Source organism: Rhea pennata, chromosome 3, assembly GCF_028389875.1.
Source record: "Rhea pennata isolate bPtePen1 chromosome 3, bPtePen1.pri, whole genome shotgun sequence".
NCBI lineage: Eukaryota > Metazoa > Chordata > Aves > Rheiformes > Rheidae > Rhea > Rhea pennata.
The window spans coordinates 61,258,847-61,286,825 of NC_084665.1; the positions used below are offsets into that span (position 1 = coordinate 61,258,847).

General features: G+C 36.5%; 1 protein-coding gene across 6 annotated transcripts in view; it reads left to right on the forward strand.

The window, feature by feature from the left end:
• The window catches only part of ZDHHC14 (zinc finger DHHC-type palmitoyltransferase 14), a 116,730-nt gene that overhangs the window by 55,008 nt on the left and 33,743 nt on the right, over nucleotides 1-27,979 (forward strand). For 4 of the 6 annotated variants that reach the window (XM_062572413.1, XM_062572415.1, XM_062572417.1 and 1 more), the window contains exons 2-3: nucleotides 5,377-5,549; nucleotides 22,408-22,566. In XM_062572413.1, the coding sequence (XP_062428397.1) occupies nucleotides 5,377-5,549; nucleotides 22,408-22,566 (332 nt within the window). The remainder of the gene's footprint in view (nucleotides 1-5,376; nucleotides 5,550-22,407; nucleotides 22,567-27,979) is intronic. The other 2 variants (XM_062572414.1, XM_062572416.1) reach the window with 1 other exon arrangement.

Genomic DNA, 27,979 nt, shown 5'->3' on the forward strand with positions numbered 1-27,979 from the left:
ATCCCTTTTCTATTGTGGTCTACATGTACATCTTTGGCTACTTTCTTTATACTGGTAACTTTTCATTGGAAAAGTGTATTCTGATCTATTTTTGTACTTTTAGTCCAGAGTTTTGATTTGCCTTTGATGCATCTTTGTGGTAATGCTGTTGCTGATTTTAAGCTGGATATGATCAGAATTATAATGTGGTTTCACTAGAGGCAATGAAAAGCTTACTGCTGCTGAAATGGAAGTCTCTTTCCTCCGTCCCATCATCTTCCCTTTCCCACTGTTTCTTGTGTGTGCTAATGTCAGTGCTCTTGAGACCCTTCCAGGAACAGATTTGACTTATTAAAAAGGCAGAAAGAGAACTCAATGATATAATTTTCTTATATTTTAGTATACTAAATTGACTCGCAAAAGAACCTGACAAAGATCTGTGTTGGCACAAAGTTAGTGGTTTGGGACTGAGTGACTTGGGGCAGTGATGAGGAGCAAGTGAAACGAAGGGAAGGTTGAGGGGAGCCATAAATAAGAGCAGAAGACCAAGCAGTGATGCCAACGGTTAGTTGGAGGAATGCAGCGTGCTGCCGCTCAGGTGTCAGTTGTAATGTGAACAGAACCCAGGAATCCCAGTGCAAGTCTCTTTCTCTTAGCATTGGGCAGTGTCTTCACACCAATAGGTACTGGTGAGCAGTACCTAAGGGCACAGAAATTAAATCGATGATATAGGAAAATGAATGCAAGTTTTCCCCTTATGCTACTTGATTTCTTCTATACTTATTGGATTATACTTTTCCTACAATAACTTTTTTTTATATATATACACATATATACATACATACATATATATATATGTATGTATGTATATGTATGCTGCAGGGAGTTTTAGGTCAGTGAAAAGCTTGACATATTGTATGCTAATACTGGTCTCACCAGCCAAGCTCATAGGTCATTTTAATTGGTGTAATTGAACGTGATAGCTGTATGTTTGCATAAAACCTGAATTTTTATTATATTCTGTCTTCCTGCTTAACGAGGAGTAAACAAGATCTCCCAGTTTCTCATAGATATTAAAAAAATTCTTTTTTTCCCTGCTCTGTAGGAAGTGGCTGTATTCGTCAGTTGTTAATGGGTTTTATGACTGCAAAGCTAGTCCAAGCTAAACTCTCTCAAGGTCCCTATCATCTTTACTGGCTGGATTTGTCATTTCATATCTCCCCATCAGTGAATGACAACTGTCAATGATACCTGTTTAGAAAAACCTACTTCTTTCCAGCAAAGGTCTAAAGATGGCTTCTTTTTCTTCCCTTTTCTAGTAAAAGAGGTTGAAGGTTGTAGGCTTACTGCTGAGCACTCTCTTCAATGAGGTCACTGCGTGTCTATCTTTCTGCTGGTCTTGGTAGCCATGGGGCACATGGTTATGCACTCGAGAGTGCTGCCGGTGGTACAAATTACTTTTGTTCTTCAGCATGCTTAGTTCAGGGGGATGATACCTGATAATTATCTCTTAAATGCCATCATTTTTTACTCTTATCTGGCTGTGACAGACTAGTCTTCCAGCAGATTCATTTCCCTCCTACACTCATACAGGCTTTCACAAGATGCTGCAAAAAAAGAGATGAGAAGCAAAGCAAAAAGCAGACTGACTTGTATACAGTCTGTCCATTTAAATTTAAGCTGCAGGTTATGTTGCTGGTTGCTATGTGCAAATGCAGACATTGTTCTCTGAAGACACTATTTCTTCTGTAAAAATGTTTAGTGTGGTTTATGGTCAAATAATACTTCTCAAAAACAGGTTTTCAGGGATAGTGAATATTGGTTCTGTGCTATCACTACTGATACTAATTAATGGCACTTGTTTACTGTGTAAACTGAGGATGCTAGTTCACTGCTGGAAACTACTGATGTGGTAGTTTGAAAAGGTCTTCCCTACTTGCTGTGGAGATATCCGTAAGACAGAGATTCGTTTTGGTTTTCATGCTGCTTTATCATATATGATATTATGGTCAGTTCTCAAAGGGGAGTGGTTGTATTTAAAATTTTTGAAATTTGCTGTCAGGAGCAATTTGCTGATATTTACTTTAAAAATGCAGTGAAAATGCCATCCAGAAAAGAAATTTCCTGTAATATTTGAGGAAAGTTAATGCCTGATGGGATGCAAACTCAATTGAAGCGAATTAAGGAATTTGAGCAAGTGTTAGGAAAGACCTTCTTTGTGTACAGCATTTGACTGTTCTAGAAGTAATAACGATAAACTAATTTTTTTGAAATAACATTGGACTTACGTAGTAGTACGAAAACATGTTTTATACAAGTATAGAAATTATATAAATATGCAAAAATATTTTTACAGATGTATTGACTATTTTGAGTTCAGATTTTTAATAAGTCATATTTTACTGGATTTTTTTTTAATAACTCTGAGGACATTAAGATTTTTCCCTGCTTTTTTAAATGGGCCTGTGAACAAAAATATGGATAATCAAATGGAGCGTATTTAGCTGTGCTTTTCTTCCCTTTCTAAAGCCCAGGGCAGGAAGTTCATTTGAGCTTTTCCTTCCAGACCTGTTTATGATCTGTCGTTGTCTATCTTCATTCTAGTTCATGAAAACAATTGCACAGAGTGGTGTCAAATGCAGAAAGTGAATTGTGTAGACACTTTCTGTTTTTTCGAATCTGATTGACAGGAATTTGAAAAATTGTTTGGCCTTTCTAAAAGATAGAAATTGCTTGGCTCTTTGCAGGCCTGTGTAACGTTTTGCGGCCTGTTGTTACGTGAGTCAGACTGGATTGAATGGTTCTGCCTAAGTTTGTTATCTGAATCTTTGCAAGGACTAGATTTGCAATTTGAAACAATTTCTGAATTGATGGAGCACCGCTTGGTTGTTGTTGCTAATGGTTATATCTTCAGTCTTTCCTACAGGTGTAAACTGCTGAAGTACTTCCAAATAGAAGTTGATAAAATACAAGTTGCTATGCCCTGGAAAAACACGCTGGAGTAAAACGGATTACCTTACGCTTGCATATGTTGAAAAGTCAGCAGGGCTTTGGGGGTGTTTTTCACTGCAGATGGCCTGTCGTTCAGCAAGGCATAGATAGGGAGGTATTTTTCAGGGCTTTTTTGCTGTAATGAAGTCATCGCTTTCCTGCAGTGAAAAGCTTTCTTAGGAAAGCATGGGAATTGGTTCTTTCTTTAAAATTTGCATGAAGTTAATCTTGCGATGGCGCTTCAGTTTTCTCTCTCTGAGTGTCCACCGTGGGTTCTAGATTTAAGTGTGTAGCTGGAGCGTGTTGCTGTGTGTGCATTAGCACCTGCCTAAAGTGTATTACACCTGCTGCGCCACCCTAAGATTATCTCAGGGTGCCTTTCACATACGTACGGCTCTTGCCAGGTCAACAGACCTCATCACAACTGCAGTTTCTGTGGTATGTAACATCAATAATGCAATAGAAGAATAACAGCACTATGCTATATTTAGTGTTCATTAATGTACATGTTCCCGCTAATCCTTTTAAAAATATGTTCCTGCAGCATATTTGTACTCTCGTCTGAGCCTATTACAGTGGTTTTGATTTTAGTAATCCTTTGTGGTGAGAAATATATTGAGCAGCAGGACATTTATGTGGCATGAAAGCTTCTGTTTGGTTGTTTGTGCTGTCTGGTTTCTCTGGCATTAAGGCAGTAAGGCCTCTATTTGTGAAGTGTCTTGCTGCTTGATTCCTTTAGCTGATACTGATTTTCTGGATCTGGGTCTTGGAAGTGAATTTCTGAAAGCGTGTGTGTTTGAAGTATGCTTCCAAGCATTTAAAGACCCTGTTTTTTATACAAAATGACAATGTACCCCTGCTTCTTTTACCAATTTTTTTTTAACCTTTCGTAAGTTGTTACACCTATAGCGTCACGTTCACGTAGGGTGAAGGATTCGTTCCACACATGGTGGTGGCATGACACGCCATGTGATGTGCTTGGATTGACTGCAGCTGTTAAACCCACTGTGTTTGGTATGTTTAACAGGATTATGCAGGATGAGAAACGCTCGGTGCATGGTAGCTGATGGGTGTTTCCATTCTCTCCCCATCCTATCCGCCAAAGGGACCCCCAGTGAAGGTGATGCTGCTGTCAGCGCTGGCTCAGAGTTCCTGATCCAGGGAGGTTAATGTGCAGTGCCGGGGCTCGCGCCGCTGAACCATCACTTAAGACAGTTAGCAGAAATGCAGAAGACGAAGTTAATTAAATTTGATTGATATGTAGAAACCTTATAGGGAGCCCTAGGCCTAGAACTTTTTGCTGTTGTTTTTAGGCTTCTGTTGTGACTTGTCATACAGACGCTGGAAATGTATGATGCTGCGTGTGCATTTTGCCTTCTCTGCTCTGTCTAAGAGCTTGTGGAAAGTTTGTCTGGGCATTCTCTAAAATGATCCTGTAGTGCTTACTATATGACTCAGATTAACTGAAGTCATATACCGTGTGATGTCTAAGTATTCATATCCTCTCTTTTAACACAACCATAATGATAAAGAGATATTTATGTTCATTTATTGTTTAGATTCCAATGCTTCTGTCCATGATGATTTTATTACATGTGGACTAAAGAGAAAATTGCTAAAGTTGCTGTATTATCTTGTAGCCCTGTAATTATATTGTAAATCTGGTAACCATAGAGCCTTTCGTCTGTAGTGGTAAAGGGCAGTTGACTTTGCCCTAGACCAACTGGATTATTTGTTCCCATAGGGGTTGCACTGTCACTGCACTCATCCCATTCTGTAAATGACTAAACAGACTTACTAAGTTTCAAGAAATGGATTTAGAAAGAGAATCAAAAGACTTTGGAACAGCATCCATTGGTGTTGTAATATTGATATATGCCAAGGCTGTTAAAGAGGAATGTGTCACAGGTGTAAGTTCTTGAATACCCTCTTTTTGATGGGCTAGCAATTTGTTTTATAGACCTTATTACATTTTTCACTATGGATTACTTCATCATGTTATCTGCTTTTACTTTTTATTGCTGAATATCTTCAGGTTACTTCCCTTTTCCCCCAACTACTTTGTGTAAGTAAGCAGTAGATGAACCAATATATGGGCTCATAATATTCTGTAATAAAAACATTTTCTTACGTAAGTTAGAGTATTACAGGTATTAGTGAGATCATTGCTATGCTATTTGGATTTTTATTATACTAAACAAATTAGGAGAAATGTCAGAGGAAGCGTCATGAATGCATAAACACCAATTTCAGCTTCAATAAAGTTGAGAGAAATAGTGCAACACAAAAAATGTATCCATAAGAGAAAGTGATTTCTTGATATTCATTTATAATGGTAAATATTTTTGAAAACAAGTTGCACTGTTTGTTGTTGATTGCACTTCCTTTTTTTTTTTTCTTTTCCAGTTGCCCATACTTGTCAGAGAAGATTACACCTGCTATTCCTGCAATTGGTGGGATTCTTTTCTTTTTCGTGATGGGGACCCTGCTGCGTACTAGTTTCAGTGATCCTGGTGTCCTCCCACGCGCAACACCAGATGAAGCAGCAGATCTAGAGAGACAAATAGGTAACACTGAAGGTCTGTTGTCTCTTCACTTTTCTCCCGAGGGTGTTATGTACTTTGTGAAGGCAGTGTGCTGCTCTGCTCATGGGAAGAGTTACTCCTGTTTTGCCACAGCGATTGTTCTGGAATTGTACTGTCCGATGACATTGCACTGATTCCTGGAAAGACTGTTGGTCAGTTCTTCACTCAAAGACAGTAAATAAAATGCTGGCCCTGGAGAGTGAGAGTTATTACTGCAGATACTTTTCTGCAAAATATGGTAGAAATCTCTAGTGCACAAGAGGGTATTTTCTAAAGCATTTCTGGCAAGAAAGCTGATATTGCAAAGATTCTGAAATTGTGCATCTTTTAAAAGTAATGTACCCTCAGAGTTTAGTTGAATTTAATTACATTGTTACTTGTATTTCCACAAGCTCAGAAAAGTCTCTATGTTAATATACAGACTTGTAAATTGATAGTCTTGTGTCTATTGTGCTTCCGTCATGGTAACAAAATGTTACCATTTTTTAATTGTGGAAAGGCATCGCACTTAGGGGAGAGTGAATTAGATTTTCATCGGCCTTGCTCATTGGGAGAATTGTTAACTTAAGTTCAAACTGTGGAATTTCTATAGCTACAAATGTGCTAAATAGATTAAAACACACACACACACACACACACACACACACACGCTACCTGGGTAAGAAAACACAGAGTGAGTTTGCAGAGCTGTTTAGTATTTCTGTTTATTTTTTAGTAAGCTACTAAAGCTTACCATGGTCTACTATATATGTACTTTGATATGACAGTCATTGGAAATCACATGTTCAGAGGTAACTTCAGAGGAACCCTCACCCTTGTAACTAAAAAGATAGATACCAAGTATATCCCCGCACAGCAGAAGTACCTGTTGAGTCTTTGATGTTTCTTTTGGTACTATAGTAGCATCTTAGACCTTGTCTACTGTAACAAGTAATTTCATGCAGTAAGAGCAAATGAATTGACTAAAGTTGTTAGTACAGTTCCCTACATCTACACTGTGTGAATCTGAGGGATTAACTTCAGACTAGGTTTTGTTCAGTTCTCTGGACTAAATGTCTTCTACAGCACATTTTTTGATAAAGTTCATTTTTAATAGCTTAAGTACTCTAGTAGTTCTTCAGATCTCCTGTGATTAAGAATTTTATCTTCAGGACTCAGTTTCAGAATAGTTGCAGTTGGAAGAGAAAGGGTGATTTTACTTTTTTGGAAAGACGTGTTATCTTTAGCATGGATGTTCTAAGAAGTGGGATTTCAGAATGCAGAGATGAGTTCTTTGGTTGTCACTACACTGAGATAATTTTCTTTCAGCAGTTTTGAAAGGTCCTAACCACAGATGTTATGGTACATTAGAGCATAAGATGAAAAACCATCTGTGTAATAATCTGTATTTTCTGTACCTCAGCAACTGAATTTGAGTTCTGAAGTAGAGTCAGTACATCTGCAATGTACTAGATGCAAAAGCTATTTTTACTTATTCCATATACTCTCTGTGTAGGTTTGAGGCTTTTGGAACTATATGGTCATGGAGCAGCTCTGTTTGTTGAACTCTGAGAGAGGAAAATTCTTTCCCATGGGTGTGCAAATTCTGGGAAGTATGATTTGTCAATTTTTATAGAGCTAGTACAGCATTATGAAAACAGTGCATTCTGCTAGCATGTTATATTGCTTTTGTTCATTGTTTGGATCAATTATGTGGAGCCACAAGTGAGCTCTCATGGCCACGGCAGAAAGGAGGTTATGTTTAGCCAGTTATGACTTTGCTTTGGGCAAGGGCAAGAAAACTGATAGATCCTAGATGACTCAGATATCTCAGCCCCAGATAGATGAATTTAGATTCGTATGAGTTTCTTATGTTTGATCACTTTTGGATATGGCATTCTGGGCAATTTAAAAATATAAACATCAATCAACCTGTCCTTAAATGTCATAAATAAATAATAAGTGGAGGAACATTTTGAAGCTGCATTCTCATCACAATCCAAAAAACATTAAAAATGGACATGAAATGTGTTAATGCTGAGGAATCAGAATGCTCTTCAAACAGAGTAATTCCCATCCTTTTTTGTGTAATAGAAGGAATTCCTAAGATGCACAGAATTCAGATATATGAAAAACAAATGCCAAAGTTCAAATTTATGTTGCTGGGGAAACTAAGGAAATATTTTTTGGCCTGATTTTGGAGTTTAGTTTTTAGCTTTGCTAGTGCTGCCATTGAAAACATTTTTCAAAATCTAATACTGAGTAATGTGCTGCGTGCAAGTGTGTACGTTGCTAGGATGGGTAATGATATTATATTTCTAGTTAGAAAGGAAAGGATGGAGAGTAAGGGAAAAAAATCTGAGAACTGTTTAGGGAAACTCAGAAAAAACTATGATTTCTCTCCTCCTTTTTTTCTCTTCCCCTCACCTCTTCCCCAAAAAGTTATTCAGTGTGTAGGAACTTGTGAGAGGAGGATGGAATTCAGGCAGGTGTGAGTGGTGCTCCTTGGAGAGTTGCTGAGAAATGAGTGTCTTTTTCTATCACGAAATGATGTTATAATTTGTACATAAGCAATTGTTTAAAATATAGGGCTTTCCGGAAAGAACCATTTTGAAATTGAGCTTCCTGTGTAAGTGAAAAGATTGCTATATTTGATGCTACTCACTAGTTCTCTGTATTTTTAAAATATTATTTTGCTTCAGTTATATTATTGCAGTATTTGGGGAGCAGTGGGCATTCTGTATCTGTTTCAGCAGTAGTTTGCAGTAGTGAGATTTAAAAAAGAAATCTTATAGTTGGAACGTAAATATCATTATTAAATGTTTGGAATCATAAGAATGTTGTCTTTCTAATAGAAGAACCTTCCCTAAGGCTTGTTTGAGGAACATGGACTTGTGTCAAACCTCTAGACTTTGTAAGTGTCCCTTTGCCACAGTCTGACTTCTGCCAGCTGTTTAACTTTCCCAGAATGGTGAAGCACAAGTAGGCTGCATTTGCAGATAATTGCCCTGGTTTTTATTGTCCTGATAAGTTACAGAACCTGAACAATTTCGAAAGAATAAAAGTAGATGTTTGTCATACCTGATATGAACTATTTAAGATATTTCTAAATAAGAAACAAATGTTTTTAAAACATAGAAAAAAATGTTGACTATCTCAGGTAAATTTTAACCTTCCTTTTTTTTAATCAAACTGACATTTAAAGGTAATTCAAAAATGAAAGCTTAGCAGTTGTTAAGTGATAATTCAAAACCCACTTTAGTCGTCATCTGTTCCTACTGAACAACACATACATCATCTTACATACACACCTACGCAAACAACCAGCACTTTTGTGTTAGCTGGTCCTTTTCTGGCTCATTAGTACAGGACACTGCTGTACCTGATCAGATGTTCTCTTTAGGTAAAGGTTGGAGCACCATAGGAGGACACTGTATGGAAGTCTGTGCTGCTGATGCATGCTTTAAATCAGAGCTAGGAGAAGGAAAGACATCTGTGTCTGAGCTTGTTGACCAACCATCTGTCTTTCATCTGTTATATTAACAAATCTAAAACAAATTGCAAGATATATGCATGCTGTATGTATATAGCAAAATTGGAAATTGATAGCGGGTTGACTGAGGTAGTAATAGTGTTCTGAAAAGGTACAGCATGTTTTTTCTTTGAATGTTCAGATGTCATTGATTACTCAAACTAGTCTGAAATAAAGCTTCAAGGAGAAGTTGCACTTTTTCAGAGATCATGGATAGATTCATAAAAGTGAATGATTATGTGATGGGGGTGGAGCACCTAAAAACTCTTTAAAGTATAGAATTTTATGAAGAAAAATTCTTTAAATCCAGGGACTACCAGTAGTAGAGATGATCATTATTTTTTTGGCTAAGGTTAGGATTTGCAAACAAGTCGTGGGGCTTTGATTTTCTCTGATGTTGGACAAGCATTGATGATTGAGAGAATGATTTATTCCTTTTGTAATGAGAGGTCATTGTAAGAAAAAAGCTTGAGCATTATTTTATATGAAGTAAAAGATATTGGATGAGGGAAGTTACTTTAGCTCTATTTTAACTAAAAAAAAATCACTGTCATTGTTTCTTGACTGTTTGAATATTAATGAAACAAAATCTTCCCAAACAATACAAAGCATTTCTACCAGTGTTTGAAAAGAGAACAGTGGGGAGAGAAAGATGAATTGCGAAGAATAGTGGTACCCAGTTAGGTACTGTCCTGATTTCCTTGTCATCTCTGTAGGTCTTTCTCCACTTCTCTGTCTGTATCTTTGAGTTTCTTAAGCTCTTTAGGCAAAAAAATGACATTAAAATTCATTAATGAAGGTGCTGCTGAAATTTACTGGCTGATTATATGCCAGCGATAGTAACAATGCTGCACTTGGGAAAATTTGTTCTGAACAAAAACCTCTACAGCCTGGTCTTTTTATGTAAAATAACTAGGCTTCCTAATGGAAAGGCGCCTTTTTAGTAGTTACATATAAAGATGATAATATTGGTGATGAGCTAAAACAGATTGCAAGTGAGTCACTGGAGTATAACTAGCTGTTAGGATTTAGTTATCTTACTGTGACAGATACCACTATATCCAGCTGCTTGGTGAAATGCATGAGCAGGTGCATTGATATGTATATATTGTTCAATCGATCTGTAAATTGTATTTTAAATCTGGCTTTTACTAGGAGATTTTTCCCTCAATTTAACCACAACAAATGAATTTCTCAGTTTTTCACATCTTGTATCCATACATGTAGTATTTAATTGTAGCCATGGCTTTGAAACAGCCATGATGTAATAGTCACTTTAGAGTTTTCATAATGTGCAATTTAATTCTCTAGAATGGCAAAAATATAAACAGCCTGTAAATGTTAATTGGGTGAGTGCTTGGCCCCATTTGAAGGATGAAATATTTTGAATACTTGCTAATTGGCATAGAAAGTGGCTTAGATCTGCTATTTTCATAATCCAGTGGATATAACAAAAAAAAAAAAATCCAAAAGTAGGAATAAAATGCTCTTTGAGTAATAAAACTCCTAGACAGATAAGGAAGAGACAGTATTTTAGCAATACACTTCTTGTTATCAGGGCATTGACACAGAAGCAAGTAACTGCGGGTTGTTTAAAAAAGAAATCTTTTGCTTGTTGGAAGAGCTATTCCTCTCTGCTCCAAATGAAGGAAAATGGTAGTTACACCCATGACTTTATTCAGATACTGGATACAGTACACAAAAATCCCTAGCTTCCCAATCATGCAGACAAATAAAATACCTAGTTGTTGCTGCTGCATAATGTCTGCTGACATTATTCACACTTGGAAGAATCCTAGAGACTTCCATTTTTAAGAGTTTTGATTTTAATTTTGATTCTTTATGGTAGTGTCTCTAGCTATTTATAGCTTTTGTTTCCTTTAGGCATTATTCACATATTCACATACTTTCATTGATTTCTATTTATAGAATTTCCTCAAACAAACTAGAATTGTTTCACAGATAATCATAAATGTTTGCTTATTTTGGAGAGCAGTGAAGGAAGGAGCTTCTTGTCATTCCTTTCCCCTAGATGGCTGGCATCTACCCATCCCTAAATTAATTTCTATATTCCTGACAATTTTAACAGTTTTAGAAATTCACTATTGAAATGCTGGCTCCTGTTCATTGAAGTCTTCTGGTGAACTTAATACAGATGCAAAACTACAATAAATCACACTAACTGCATATCATCCCTGTAGTACATTAAACCTTTAATATTTTGTTAATGTGCTTGAACCTGAAAGTTCAGCATACACATACATATAATCCTAACTGCTCAGAAAAGCTGTCTATTGTATTTCTGAAAGGGCTTTGACTTACAGGCCTTTGCTGGCTTGCTCATGGTTTCCATCAGTAGGTATCAGCTCATCAGTGGGAGAGAACTGTGCTAATTCGAATAATTTTTGCCTTTACTCTTTGCAAAGAACACGTGCAGAGACTGTTACCATGGAACAAAACTGTGGTACCTTATCTGCAATAACTTGTTCATCTGTCTGAGCTAACACAGTACTTTTTGTAGTTTTATACATGTATTTGTCAGACTAAAGAGTTTGTGCAGAATTTTTCAAGGCTAGGTTTGATGTGTATGTTGGAAAGCAGTGGTAGTAAGTTGTACCAGACTTTAGAAAACAAAACGGGAACGCCAGTGTCATGAAATGAATTATTATATACAAAAGAAATTTTTGAGAGGTTCAAATTAAGATTATGCAGATGATCCCAAATCCACATATCCTATTGTCCATTGGGGTGTACTTTCTTTAGAAATGGTAACATGTATTAATACTACTTTTACTCTTAGCATAGCTTCTGAGTCACTGAAGCAGTTAAAGTAACTGGTAGGTGACTCCGAGGATATGCATTTCCAGTGGGTTTCAGCTCCTGTTTCCGGAGAATTGTCTGCTCCCTCGCACTTAGAGTCCATTCCATAGCTCTTTTCTGCCCCTTATTCATATTGCACATGTTACGTGCATACACCCTGATTTCTGCCCTTTCCTTCCGATGCTTCTTTTCAGCACCACCTCCATGACTTCTATCTTGTTTCCCTTTACATCTTTTACTGTCTATCTCTCTTTCTTCTTTTTCTGGTACTTCTCCCCTTCCTCCTGTCTTGCTTGCCTCATGTTTCTGCAGTGAAATTTGCTGGCAGCTTTTCCTATCTCTGAACCTGGGAGGTGGCTCCTCTTTCTTGTTGAGGTACTAGGAGAGACAGCCAGGTTCCCAGCTCAAAGTACTCAGCCACAGCAGTCCATGATCAGTCCAGGTTTTTGGAATGTAATGTCCTTAATCTCTCTAGAATGACAGTATATCTTTTAAGCTGCTACTGAGGATGTGTGACCCCATCACCACCACCTCCTCCTCCTGCCAAAAAGTGCGTGGAAACAGTTGCTGCAGCATGTGCCAGATCTCAGCTCCTTTCTCCAAAGTCTCAAGTATGATAGAGCTATTAAAAACGTTTGCTATTCGTCTTGCTTTCTGAAATGTTGAAATGATTTGGTGAAGCATCTGAAAACCTCAGAATGAGGCATGTAACTCAGGTTACAAAAACTTGAAGGGTCTTTTTAAAAAGAAAAGAAAATTATAACGAAGTATACGTTGAGCACCTTTACTTAATCGGCATTGCTGTGTAATTTCATTAAGCTCTTTCATGGCATCATATACCTGGAATAGGTACCAGCTCTAATCCAAAATACAGGCATAAGGTCCTGCTGAAGGAATTACTGATCTGTAAAGAAGTAGATCATTTCAAATGAACGTCTGACAATAATTATTTTTTGTAACAGGAACAGACTGTGAGATACAGGATTTTGGCTGAATGCAAAATGAAAAGTATAAATTGAATGTGGAAAAGATGAAGATTATATGAAAAATAATACATATGTATATAAAATTGTGATTATTGATTAGAGGAATCAAAATGTTTCCGTGTGCGAATATTTCAGAATTTGTGTAGGACATACTGAAAATAGAACTGTATTCCACGACTTGCTTCCCTGGTGTAAACTGCTGAGCTGATCAAACCCACCATCTTTTGTTCAACAGTAGCAAAACCAGGAATCTCCAAAAAGGCCAGTGGAATCCTGAAGTGGGGGATATATTGCCAGCAGAGGTGGGATCTGGGCTTCAAGTTCCTAAATATGAGGGCTTATGGCAAGTCTAATGGAGAGGAACAAGTTAGGTAATTATAACAAATTCTTCTGCCTCTAAAACGTGTGATTCTGAATCAACAAAGGAAGTGGAAAGAAGTGTCTTTGTATTGTTCAAATGCATTTTTTTAATGTGCCCTGAAAAGATGTGTCATAGTGGGGTGGCATCTGTGCTACAGGGAGTGTCTCGTGCAGTTCAAAGGAAACTCCTTACATGCTCCAAAACTATTTTTCTGGTTTGGGTTGCCTTGGAACTTACTGGGCCTTTGAACTTGAAGTGTCTTCTGGAAATGTGATGCGAGGTTGGTGATAATACAGTTTTAAGGAACAAGTTCTCAAGATAATTCTCCTAAAAACAGTGTATTTAACAAATTGTTTCACAGCACTGTAGCTCTGATTCTACTCAGGTTGGTCTCAGATGCTTGAAACTTAACTCTGCCCTACCTGTCTCTTTGGGAAGCCATCTCACAGAAATTACTACAGATGCAGTAAGGAGCAGTTAGGGAGGGAGGGCAGAAGTTCTGAATGTTAAAAATGTTATTTTTAAGTTCTTTCAAAGCTTCATTTAGCTTTGTTTTTCATACTTCAGAGCACATAGAATAGAGTGAACTGATTAAGGAGAATGGGTCTAAAACCAAGACCTTTTCAAGAAACACTGTCTACCAGTACTCCATGTTCGTTATAGTAACTTTTCTCTGAAACAGGATGGTCCTGCTGATAGCATAAAATGCTTCCTTTTGGGCAATCACTTTTTTTACAGGTGAAGATGGAGGACGGAGCTGAGATGCTGCTGTTCCCTCCACCAGGGTGGAAGGGGAAAACAGTTGCTACTTGAGGATTTGTTGAGGTGGTGGTAGCTGAGCCATCTGTATTGTCTCTAGCAAAAAAAAAAAAAAAAAAAAAAAAAAAAAAGTGAAAGCAGTTTTGTAAAAAATAGGGATGTCCCCAAAGTGCAAGATGAGTAAAAAAAACTCTCAGTTATTGAAAAATATAATATTAAATGCATATCATCAGACTATCCCAATGCAGAGGAAGGCTGGGAAGTACAGTAAGAGGCCATTCTGGCTGTATCAATAGTTTTTTACAAAGATCACAATCCAAAAGGTATGAAAAATAGGGACGGGTGAATATAAAGAAATATCACAAGCCTACGGGGCAATGTCAGAAAGGCGAAGGGGAAAAAATCAGTTACCTGTAGTAAGGAACATTAGAAGGCAGCAGAAGAGGTTCTGTAAGAAGACAGGAAGAAATTGAGAAAGTGTTGGCATCTTATGTAATTGCATTCAACACTGTCTCTACTTTGACCTCAAAAGTACTTGTATAATTCTTGGCAGCTGATAGGAATACAGGTCAGAAGAGAGAAAGAAGTAGTTAAAATAAAACATCCAATGCTTTTTCTGGAAAGATGTGGAGCAAACTACTACATGATCAAATTACAGGAATTAGCATGGGGAAGAGTTATAGCCATTTAAGACTCAAAACAAACAACATTGTATTTCAAGCGCAAATCAGATCTGACCAATCTAATTTCCTTCATTGACAGAGTAACTGCCTTCGTCAAAAAGAAGCAGATGTGCCATATTCTGACTGTAATAGAACTCTTGATACTGTCCTGCACAGGATTCTTTTAATATAAATTTTGGAAATAAGATGAAATTATCACAAAGCCAATGAGCAGCTTTCTAAAAAGACATACAATGGCAAGCAGTAAGTGCAGAGACTGATCGTGGGCTCAAGAAAGGGAATATACTTCTCTTGCAGTTCACACCGAGCTGGGAGAGTTTGCAAGCACTCTGGTTTTGTTCTCTAAATGATTTTAGCAAAATGCGTGGTTAGGAATGGAAGTCAGATAGTAGCAAAAACTGAGGGTAACTACCTAGTGAATGGTACAGTGAAAGAGGGCTTGAGTATTATCCACAGATAGACTGAGTCAACATTGCAATAGTGTCACAAAAAGGGGAAATTCCTTCTGGGATGCATTAGAAGAAGAATCATACATTGAACAGGAGAGGTAACGTTCTGTGCTGCCTCGTACACATGAGGAGGGCTTAGCTCAGTGTTCAGTTTTCGACACCATACATGAGAACTCAGGAAGAAGGTAGCAAGAAAGAGAAGCTTAGAAAACATGACCTATAAGGGAATGTTTCAGAAATGTATGCATTTAGTCTGAGAGAGAGAAGGAGCATAGGTCTAAGTACGCTAGAACTTTTTCACACAGCGTAATAGAACAAAAAGTGACTAGATGCAGGAGGGTTGTTTTAATGCAAAATCACTGAAGATAATGTAGGATTATTTGCTGAAAGTGCCACAATCTCAGTCAAATGCAGCAGCTCCTATTTTTTTCAAACGGGAAATTAAACTTGTTGATGTAGTATTTTTACTTTCATGAAGATTAGAATCTTCATGAAAATCAAAAAGTCATTTTTCTCAGGGCAGCCCCATAGAAGTTGCATTCTTTCCACAGTGTATATGAGCATGGGTGGTATAATCACATGAAATACTGTATCGAGAGGGACAGTTGTTTCTAAGGGAGCAGGAAAATGAAGAGCAGCCATATCTAGTCAAATCAGTAGTGCATCTAGTTCAGTATCTCTCTGTGATTATGAGTAGCAGTGGATATGTTGAGAGAGAATATAATAACTGCTATGCCCTCCTTGCTTTGCATAACCCATAGTTTAGGGACATCTGAAGTTAGAGGCTGTTATCATTAGTGTTTGAACAGTTTTCCTAATTTCTTTCAAAAATTTCTGTAACCATTTTCTTTGAAGCTGCCAAAACTTTGGACACTGCCTTTGATTTTGAGTTTGTGACGATAGGAAGTACTACGTCTGCTGTTTTTCTAAAATCAGTATCTGATTTTAAAAATTCTTTCACTAGTACTGAACAGTTGTTCCCCTGCCTTCTCTCCCCACCGCTTTGGTAACATTTGGAGGTTGTGGTAACGCTGTTGCATCTTTCTTTCATCAGTCGTCTCTTCTTAAGGCTGAGAATGTCCTGATCTGTTTAAGCTTCTCTGGAATAGAAGCTGTTCCATACTTTTGATGATCTTTCTTGATTTTTCTCTGTTTCAGTTCTTCTATATCGTTTTTAAGATGCAGAGATCAGGATTTGATATCAATCTTCAATATGAAGGTGGATTATGGATTAGCATAATGTAGCATAGCACTAGCGTAATCAGTCTACCTTTATCTGCCAGCTATTTGACGACACTTGAGTACTGAGCTGCTTTTTTATTATAGCGGATACAATAATTCCAAGATATCTTTTGGAAGTCTTCACAACTAGCTTGGAGGCCATCATTTGTATGATACGACTAGATTTGTTTATTCCTGTGTACGTTATTGTTGAATTTCTCTACTGTTTATGATTCAGAGTTTTCTAATCTCTGTGCAGTTATGATTTATCTCTTGTAGTCAGTTTAATTTGCAGTAGTCTTTAAAAACAGGAAAAATGTTTATAGAATAATATTTTCTTTTTAATATGGAGGTTAGAAAGGATAACCAAAACAAGCAGAATGGGTTTTACAGGAATAAAAGCCTCTACATTTGCATTTGTTCAATCGACATAGACAAGACAGCAGTTCATCTACAATATTTATTTTGCTTCATTAGGCAAGTGTTGCAGATAAATAAAAAGGTGACCACAGTAATTTATCCATCCAGCTTTAAAAGTCCATCTATAGCAAGGACATTCTTTGGATTTTTATTTGAGGTAATTGTTTTAACTTATATGCATTCTCACTATTTATTCTGAATGACCAAGACTCTTCAGGCCAATTTGCAGTTTCTGCTTCCTTTACCGTTTCCAAAAGGCTGAAACTCAAAATATTAGCTACACTAACAAACCATATCTGGCAGTTGTTTTTGTCTTGGTTAATTTTCATTGATGCTGAAGACTACATTTGAGACTTCTCTACATTTCCTCTCCCATCTTTCATCTATTTTGAAATGCATAATCTGATTTCTCCAGAGGCGTATAAAATGAAATCTGTGTGGCCGTCACAGCATAGCATTTCATAGCATTGCACAACAGTCTGAACAAATACTGCTTGCGGGTACAACTGGGGTTTGTTTTGCTTTCTTCTCAAAGATGGGATACCAACTTAATAAGGTAGCAGTCATACCTGATACTGACTGTTTCAAACAACCTTCTTAAAATCGATTTAGTAAAATTATGTTGTGCACCAGATAGGTCTTTGAAAAAGCGCTTATAGTGTATATTTCTTTTTTCCCCTCAGCAAATCACTAAAGATAACATTTATATCTGGGGCAAGATACGAAAAATCTTGGACTTCAAGAAAATGATGCAATTATACTCTTCAGAAAATAATAAGCTAGTTTTCCAAAATCAAGGCAGAAGTCCTTTATCAAAAGTCAAGAGTAATCCTTGGTAGTATCTCTTGTTAGATAGCAGATTAAGAATTATGTGAAGAATGCAGTTTGCATTAGTTTAAGCCAGGTCCACAGGGTTCCCAGGATTTGGGTTGTTTGTCCCTGAGATTACTGTCTGGAAACAGAATGTGTCATTTGATCGGTTAATTTCTTTGCTGTTAAAAAAGAAAAAAAGAAAAAAAAGAAAGGAAAAAAAAAGACTCTTTCTTCTTGTAGCTCAGTTATTAAGCATGTAGCTTAGATTTAAACAATTAAACACAGAGTAGGTTTAAATTTTTGCAATTTTTTGTTCTTCAGATGTTATATATCAGACATACAGATTTTTCATTGCATTATCTCTTTTCCTCAGCAGAAAACATCAGAACTACTTCAAGTTACTGTTTTGTAATGTTACTATTTGGTAACTTGAGATAATTACCCTGTAAAGGTGATGATAAACCTTGCATAATATGGTCCTTGATAAGTTGTTGTAGAGGTAACATGGAGAGATCTTCTAGAGCCTGTTTGTCCTAGAATGTTAGGCAAACTAATGGTAAAGGAGATGTTTGAACGGTGAATCTTCATGATGGATATACAAAATCTGAGCCTCTGTCTTACCTAAACAGCACCTCCAATTAGTTATCAATGTAATAGTTTGAAAGAGCAGAGTATGTTTATATTTGAGGGGTCCCAGACTGTTCTGTATCTCCATTAAATATTTGAGGCAACTTTCCAGCAACAATTCAGGTACCCCAGTTCTACAAGGATGTAGATTATATGGTTTATTGTAATAGGGTAATAAAAATGCTGGAGCCCTATCTGGTGCATGAATATTCAATGCTGCTAGAGAAGTGATACAAAATGTCAGAACAAATTAACAGAGAGGGCGGAAGGCAATTGCATTACTGGGAGAATTTTACTTTTTTTTTTTTGCAAAGTATCTTGAATTGCAACATCAAGAACTGTTAACTGCAATGGAAAAGGAAAATGTAAAAAGCAGCTGGTCATTTAGAGATTTGTTTGTGGAAGATGATGCTCTAACAGTTAATCTTATCATGCTGTAAAGGGACTGTATATGTTAAAAGATTTGACTGTGTTTAAACACAAGTATGAGCAGTCCAATTGAAGGCTTAATTACAGCTTGAAGATCTCTGTAAGACTGGGACAAAAGATGTTTAGCACATTTAGGTTAGATAAATCTGATTAAATCCAAGCACAATTAACCTTGCTCTATTGTTCCTTTCCTGAAAAATTTTGTTACTGAGCAGGAGGGCTGGGACTTTAGGGCTTGATTATGCATTTAGGACTGTGGGTAAAATCCTGACTGAAAATGGTCAGCAAGACTGTTATTATTTCGTTTGTATCAGCTTTCACCCTTGGATTTTGAGATTAGTTTTCCTGGATTAGAGAGCTAGGATTGGCTGTCCCTGTGAACTTGAACTTCACTGCGCTGGTTTGGAAGGAAATCCTCTTAGAAAACCAGCATTGCAAGTACGAAGGACCAGCCAGCAGTCTCCCTTTCGCAGCAGAGATGAGGGAAGTTGCCCTTGAGATCCTACCAGAGCACATTTTAAAATAAAATAGGTACAGTGCAGTTCTTAATGAAAAAAGACGGGAAATACTGTTTTTCAGTCAGTGTTCTTTTTTTTCCTTTTTTTTAAGAATAAATGTTTCATTAAGTTAAAGTGTTTTTCTTCTAAACAATTCACTTAAAATGAATTAAGTAATTTTCTATCCAAGATTATGCTCATATTCAGTAAGGTTTGCAATAAGGTCTTCTAAAAGAAGAAAATCTTAAATGTTACAGTGTTGTTTTAGGAAGTTCAGTGCATCTATATATCTAGCAGTATAGAAAGTAATGACTATATCAAGTTAAGGCTTCAGTAATGTTTGACAATTGTGTTCCTCCATTTGAGTGTGAATATCAGATGGAAATCATACATTTATTAATGAACTAGTAGTCATGCACGTTCTTAGATGCTTTATTGGATGAAAAGCTCATTAGGGCTAATGGCTTAACATTTTAATTAAATTTAATAGTCTATCTTGACCTTTATAGTCAGAGAGGGCTTTTTTTTTTTATTGAGATCTATGGATTCGTACTAAAGATTAAAGAACATTACAAGGCCGTGGCTGCTGCTGTGCTAAAGTACAGTATATTAAATTGTATTTACCTTTTTCAGTGATAGCAGCTGAAATCAGCAATAGAGGGTCTTTTATAACCAGAACTGTTACAGAAGTGTTTATTTTCCTCCCCTGTAGATATTGTATCATCCTGAGTACATCAGTACTATACTCTTACTGCTACAGGTTTTTTATTAGTTTTTCACTGCAGTCTATGATAATTGTACTGAAGAAAAAAGGTGTTCCTTGAAATTAGGGAAGTTTTCTAACACAATCCTAAGGTTATTAGAAATTCTTCCTCGTTTTTTGGATCTAGGAATTATCCGTGTTTCTGTAAAGCTTGAAATACTGTAAACACAGTTGTGCTGTACCCTTCAAAGAACATCTTTTCAGCCTAGTTCTGAGTAAGATTACAAAAATGAAGTTATTGTCCTTATGACCCATCGGTCTGAGTTTAAACCCTGTTATGCAATTCAAAGATCATTTCCATATCACCTGAAGAAATTGAATTGTTCATTCTTGCCTTTTAGGATTCTTGTGTATGCTAGAATGCTTTAAAATCACAAGCATTTAAATAATAAGATACACTAAGATGCACTTTTCTCATAAGAAAATACACCAGCAGTTTATAATGCAGTACTACTTTAATCAGGAATGCTATGCCAGGTTGTGCTGACCTTGGCATCAAAATCAGTATTCTCGATGATTATGGGAATCACACAGCACTCAGGGCTTCCACATGCAGGTCGCAGGGTCTGGCCCAGCATCCCAGGGAACGGAGCAGGGGTTGTTCCAGATCCAACACAACCAAGTGCCTGCACCTCATCAGGGTGTAAGAGCCAGCTTCTGAGCTGTTCTTTCTTCAGCGTTCACTGCTTCATTCGCTACTTCGTTCCCATCAGGGGCACTTCGGAGCTCTGTGTCTTGCTTCCCTCGTTCTCTGCTGTTGCTCCCCTCCTCCTACCTTCTTCTCCGAGAGGGAGTTTTCTGAAGGCCAGATGTTTCCATGGTCTGGTGGTACAGTGTCTTCCCACAAATACTTCTCTTGATTCATATTGATGACGCAGGTGAATGGGTTGCAGATGGGAACTTCTTAAGGTAGATTTGCTGTCAAGTTTAACATGCTGTTTTATTACACCTTAGCTCGTGCAGCTTGACTGTCACTAATTTGAATATCTTGCTAGGCAGGAGAGTAATTGCTCCCTTGAAACATGTGTGGGGTTTAGGCTGTAGATGTATCTGCAGATATGGCAGAAATGGCAGCTGCGGGTGATGTTTGTAGCAATATGAGCTCAGTTACAAGTCATGGACCTCACCACCCTGTCAGCCAGCTATGCTTGTCCTTCATGAAAGGGCAGGGGATAACTTAAAGAAAACACAACCGTGCAGGTGAGCCTGACTTTGAAATGTAGCTTCATTTATAAAGTGAAAAATAATTGATTTCCTTTTTCCATAGTTATTGCTGTTCTGCCTGTCTGAGTGGAATAAAAATGTATTTTCTGTTGCTTTTCTGTAGTCTGATTTGATTCTGATTGCCCAAGAGCAGATAAACTGAGAAAAAGGTACCACTTTCATGTATTCAACTTTCAGAATATAGCTCAACTTGGAAGCTGAGTTTGAATTGGTCTGGTCAGTCTTTTAGTTTCTGTAATAATGAATGCTGGTGTCTTTAAATACTCCCCCCACCACCACCCCACAAAACCACTTTTACCAAATAAGGTAGTCAAACTTTTTATGCAACAAATTTCAAGACATTTTATATATATATTTGTATAAAACAAACAAACCAGGAGTTGCTCTTTTAAACTTCGAAAAAGCAAGATCTGTTAAATGCTATTCTGAATGTGCTCCTTTGTATCACAGCATTTGAGATCTGCAAGTGATGACAGATCTTATTTATACCATATGCCCAGTGGTCTGGTGACAAAGTGATGCTGCTGCCTAAGTAAAAGTGTAATTCTACATTAAATTGAACCGACACCCTCAATTGCATTTGCTTTTTTAAGTTAAAAACTTAGCTTTTTTTGTTTAGAATGATTTCCTGTTTAAAAGTTAGCAAAAAATCTTTGTTGAATTGCTGCAATACTTCTCAAGAGAAAGACTTTTTGACTTTTTTGATGTTTGGATTTTGATGTTGGATTTTTTTTAAAAAAAAAAAGTCACAAGAGAACTTGTGCAGAAGGGGCTTTCTGAAATTGTTATTTGAACTGTTTTCCCTTCTTATTTTAAATGAGTTGGTGGTCAGTCCAGATTCATGTTTACTGCTGAATGTCTTCCTGAAAGCAAATTTATCTTTCAAGACCTGAATGAGGTCTGTTGCAAAACCAGACTTCTTATCATCCTGTACTAGTAGTTGTAGTTGTCTTTAATACGTTCTCAGTATGCATGCTAGGGAATGTGAGAAAGACTTTTGTGATCCCAGTAGCTCTTACTACTTGAAATTTGTGCTTGGGATTTGTTTTTTAATTCAGACTGATTGGCTATGGGTGCTGTTTGAAATGAACTGTCTGTTTACTATCTGTAAAAGTACTTACCTTAGGAGAATGAGAAGGGGAAAAAAACTGTAGTTTATTTTAAGCCCACTAATATGCAGTTAACATAAATTTAAATCTTGCTCTAGATTGACAGTGAGGACAGTTATATGTGTATATATACACCATAGCTCATGTAAGAAAATTAATGTGTTGTATTTCCATGTTTAGATATTGCAAATGGGTCCAGTTCAGGAGGATATCGCCCCCCTCCCAGAACAAAAGAAGTGATCATCAATGGACAGACAGTGAAATTAAAATACTGTTTTACTTGCAAGATTTTCCGCCCACCTCGTGCCTCACATTGCAGCCTTTGTGATAACTGCGTAGGTAAGTACAGAAAGATGTGCCATATGTTCAATTTAGTAATTAATATAGTCTTAAGAATACGTTCAGTATCCAGAGAAAAAAGAACCAATCTGAGCTGATGACAGGATTACCCAGGAGGTCACTTACTGTGTTCATCTTTCCTATAAGCTCTAGTAAATGTTAAGACTTTTAGAGAACGCAGATTTGGGGAGATTTGGCCTCATAGATAGTCATTCCTATCCTAGGAAAGAAAAATATTTATTGGCACACAAACCTTTCCTGACCTGCTATGTAAGACAAGGAACAGACCCAAATTGAGTAAGATTGCCTAGTATGGGCCTTGAACTTTCTAGCTCAAAGAAAGCCATGATTTACAGGAGTCTCCAAACTGTTTTCTTCACCAAACTACACTGAAAACAAGCAGCTACTTTTCCAGTTTTAATTCCAGCCTAACTTTATAGGACATAGTTTAAATATTTAGACTTTGATCTGTGACCTCAGTATACGTTGTTGGTAATTTCTACCTATGAACAGTTTTAAAGAGAGAAATTGGAAAGTCAGAATCCATAAGAAATTACTGGGCAAGCATTTTATTTTGAAAGTGAGTAGATAATGCCAGGACCTACTTGTAATGATACTTTTTATTTTTTCTCTGAACATCTTGTCTTTTTCCATGACATTTTTCTTTGGAGGGCAGGCAAGGTGATTAAGATATGCTTGAATTTAAAAACACACCAAAAAAACCCACCAATCAAATCTAAGTAGTTTTCCAGTTAATTAGATCACATTTGGAGTTTAGTGCAGCTGATTAGCCCACTGTTGAGCCTGAATCTTATGCATTCAAGAAAATAATGTAGAAAGAAGTTTCCAGCTGAGAAATGTAATTGCAGCATTCGGCAGCGATATTTTTAGATACAGTGCAGTCACTGGAAGAATTATATCTTCATATTTAGATGATATTCATGTAGTGAATACTCTTAGATGAGAATGAAGTGTTTAGCCTTTTAGCCCTATATAATGGATAGATATTTATAGGTGGTTCCTTTCATAAATAATTATTTTTTTCTGATGTTAAAGCATTGTAGAACTGTTGTAAAAGTCATTGAACTTCACAAATAGGAATATTTATGAATTGCAATTGACATGTTTTCAGAAAAGTATTCTTTATACTGTTGTGCTATTGCTCGATGAACCTGACAATGTGAAAACAGTTGTTGACCTAATTGTGCCATAAATAAAAGTTAAAAGCTGTTGTCTTTATTATGAAGTATGTGCATAAATAAGACCAGCTTCCTCTCCACCCCAATTACACACACACCAAAGCTTATTTTAAAATAATGTTTCAACAGGATGAATGTTGAAATGAAGGAATTTTTCTTCAGGTTATTCTGTAATCTGAGCATGTCCTTTGCATGCTATGTTTGGGAAACCTACTCTGTGAAACAAATGATTAGTGTTGGGGGAAAAAAACTCAAAACCCTCTGTCTTCTGATTGTTTGTGTTGGAGCAACAGATATGAAATTATTATGAATATATTTCAGAAAGGCAGCTGTGCAAGTGATTTACATAAATGGTAATTGTATCAAAAAATTAGTCTTCTGTTCATAAAGTAGTTGTGAGATGATGTAATTTCATCTCATGCAATTATTATTTGAAGTTATTATATTTAAAATTTTTGCATCCATTTATTGGAATGAATTTTCTGTAATATTCTCCTCAATTTTTATAACGGGAATTACAAAAAACTGACTTTTTCATACAGTGCACAGTACTTTTGTTTCCTGATTAGATACAGATATTTCTCATATAAATATTGATGTGTCTTGAATGCAAAATGTGAAACTTACCAATATTTTCTGTGAAAATTTGATGTCAGAAGTGGATTGCTCATGCACTTGTGGAAAACTGCAGTCTGAGAGTGTACACTTGATCAGACTACATCTTACTCATCTGCCTCCATTTTTAAGAGACAGGCTTGTCTCTATGATGATTCTTCTGCTTAACTTAGGTTTAGTTTATATATAAATTTGTCTTAGCTATGAATCTTCTTGTATCACTGTAACTTGCTAGTTTCTCGTTGGTGTAACTAAACCAATGCAAAAATATTCTTACTTCACAGACACACAAACCTTTAAGTTACTTAAACATTGCAACTCATTACCAATATGGTTATTTGCTGGATAATCATAAATTAACTACAGGAATTGTGCGATACAGAAATGGAATATGTCTTCAAACCAGCATTCACTGCACAGAAAAGCCTGTTTGCTTTTTTTGCCTAAAGGTATTCACGTTACTGAGTAAATGAACACAGTGCAAAAGAGAGATTCTTTCATTCAGGATTTTCTGTTAATGCTTTTTTCTCTGTAAGACATACTTTGCACATTTTAAAAATGTAAATACATGTAAAAACCTTTTCCCTTTTAGTTGATCCTAACTTTCTAGTTGTCCAGTAAATGTATCTATTACTTCTTGATCTTGCTTCTGATTTTTATTTCTTCACTAATTTTATATGGAATGCTACCTAGTGTATTTTGTAAAAAAAAAAATAATAATATATATATGAAGTAGTAGTTCTTGGGAGGGCTTTAAAAAAAAAAAAAAAAAAAAGAACTTCAAACTAGTCTGAGTAGTAGCATATTTCAAGTGCCTTTAGTTTTGCAATACCTTCATAGAGTATCCAGAAAAATCTGGATTTTTGTACAAATGCACTTTGCATTTATGTAATGCCTTCAAAGATTTGGTCAAATAAGTGTTCCCTGAGGCAACAATCTTGGATGGATTCCTGACTTGCTTTCTTTAACTGCCTTTTGGAATGGCAGTTGGAAGTTAGCCCCTTAAGGGCTTTCTGTGTGCCATATGTTTGCTTAAAAAAATTAATGTATATATAGTACATATAAACATGAGAGCTAAAATAAAATTAAAAAAGAAATAACTAGAGCAATCAAATTCGCAGCTTGGGATAGTTATTGCTGCTTTTGACAACAGGTTTTGATTTCAGTATGCAATGCTATTAAAAAGCCAGTGGTGGGACTTGCTCCGGAAATGACGTTTTTGATCGTTTATTTCAACGCTGTCTCATTTCTTTTTTTTTATTTTGTTTTGATAAATAATTTTAGTCTTGCTTTCTACAAGAAAATAAAAACTAAACAAGATGCAGCTGGCTATTTCCAAACAATTTAAATATTGCACAGAATGACTAAGCAGAAACAGTAAATAGTTATTAGCAAGCAGTAAGTCAACTTTGTCCAATACACCAAAAGTCTGAAGACTCCCTCACATTGATAGGCCTCATCTTTGCCTGCCAAGCAAAGTAGCCTATTTTAGACTAAGGCAAAAATCTGGTGTTGTAGAAGAGGAGATACCACCACATCAGTTTATCTAAGGGAATATGTCCATTCTATATCTCTCAGATCTGTGCGTCTTAAATCTGTATGTGATTGATGGATAAAAATCTCCTGTAAGATTCCACTGTGCTTCTTTCAACACAGATTTTTTTCACAGAGGATTGAAAGCTTCAAATTTTTGAAGTTGGATGTCACAGAATAACTTTGAAATGTTTTAAAGTTTAATTAGGATTACTAAGAAATCAGCTTGATATTTCAGAGCTCACTGATGAACATGAGAATGGATACTGAGTTAGTCTAAAGTTTCGATTAGTTCAGTAGCCTATTTCCAGCCATGGCCAGAGTGGATCCCAAGGGAAGAATATAAGAAGAGGGGAAGCATGTGATGATACTTCCTGCAGAATATTCTCACGCTCTCCAAAATTTGCAGCATAGGCCTTCCTGAACCCTGGAAGGTTATTCCTTTCTTTTTAATAGCCCTTGATGGATCATAGCTAGCCATCTTTATGCCTAATGTAACCTTTTTCAGAGGAAGAAATAGGATGCCACGTAGTGCTAAATGACCATGGGTCGTACTGGCATTTTATGATGATATTTTTTTGATTTCAGTAAGAGATAAGAATTCTTCTCATTTGTAAATCTGATATATGTTATTTTCCTATAGATCCTAAACATGGGAGTGAGTGTCAAGATTTGGTGAGAGAGAGGTTGTTGTTTGAGGTTGTTTTTTTTATCTTTGGTCTTCAAGCAGAAGAGATAAGGATGTTGCTGAGTCAAGAAAGCTGTAATATTGTGGATACTTTTTGACCTTAATTTCTTTTCTCTCACAATTTTTTGACCATGTAATATATGGTTAGCATTGTGTATTCTTTATATCCAGCTGTAAAATTACTTAGATTGCTTTTGGGGAAGTTGATAGAATTGAAATGTTGTTTCCTATTTTCATTAGCTTGTATCTATCTTAGGCAGCGGCTAGCCATAAGAAAGAGCATCTTGGGAAAAATAATAAGACATAGTTCCCTGAAGATGGGGAAGAAATGAAATCAAACTTGTTTACGTGATGTTGTAACATAGTTACAACTAATCCCCCCCCCAAAAAAAGTATGAAAATACAAGTATATGCATCAGTGGCAAAGACGTCACTATCATTTTTAGTCCAGTATTGGAAAGATAATGAAAGAGCACTATATATTATTGACCTCCTTAAATATATGTTATATCAAAAGACATTTGACATCATTGCTTCCATAAAGAGCTTCTCCCAGGCAGTCACAGACAGTCATTTGTTTCTGGCCTGGACCCAATTAGGTTGATTTATTGTTTTGAAAATGTGATGTGTCATTTCACCAGCAGTATAGCAAGAAGCAGAATTCAGATAAAAACATGATTGTTTACAAAAGTAGTTTCCTGGATTAGGCTCCACTGTTGTAAATTTATTTTCTCAGAATGGAGAATTAATAATTAAAACACACACAACATGTCACTGTTGGAAAACAAGGGGTAAGAAGTTTTTCCCAGGAGCTGTCATTCCAGATGCCCCATTTGTGGCCTGCAAAATGCAGACTGAGAGATGGCATTATAACTTTTTTTTTTTTTTTTTTTTTTTTAAAAAAAAAAAAAAAAACAAACAGCACTGTGCCCGAGTAAATTTCCCAAAGCTTTCTGGTGCTGTATAACCAGTGTACATTTTCCTTGATGTCTTGACTTGGTTCAGTTTGGTTTTAATTCCATTCTGCAGCACTCCTCCTTCGTTACTCTGTTACCTCCCTTTTTGCCTTCCCTTCCTTTTCATGACCTTTGACTATTTCTCTCCTTACATTTTCTGGTTTTAGCTAAAATTATGAGTTGCTAATAGGAAGCAAGTACAATTTTAACTTCATTTTAGGCCTGATTTTGAACCTCTTGAAGCTTAGCTCCAGCTCTTTTAGGAGGTGCCTCTTTAGCTGAGCAGTTGAGTCTGTAAGGCCAGCTGCGATGTCTGCTTTTTCTTTTCAGCTCTCGCACGTGGGAGTCAGCTTTGGCTTAGGACACCACCAACAGAAGTACATGCCAGCACATAGAGAAGTGATAGATTACTTGTTTATGGT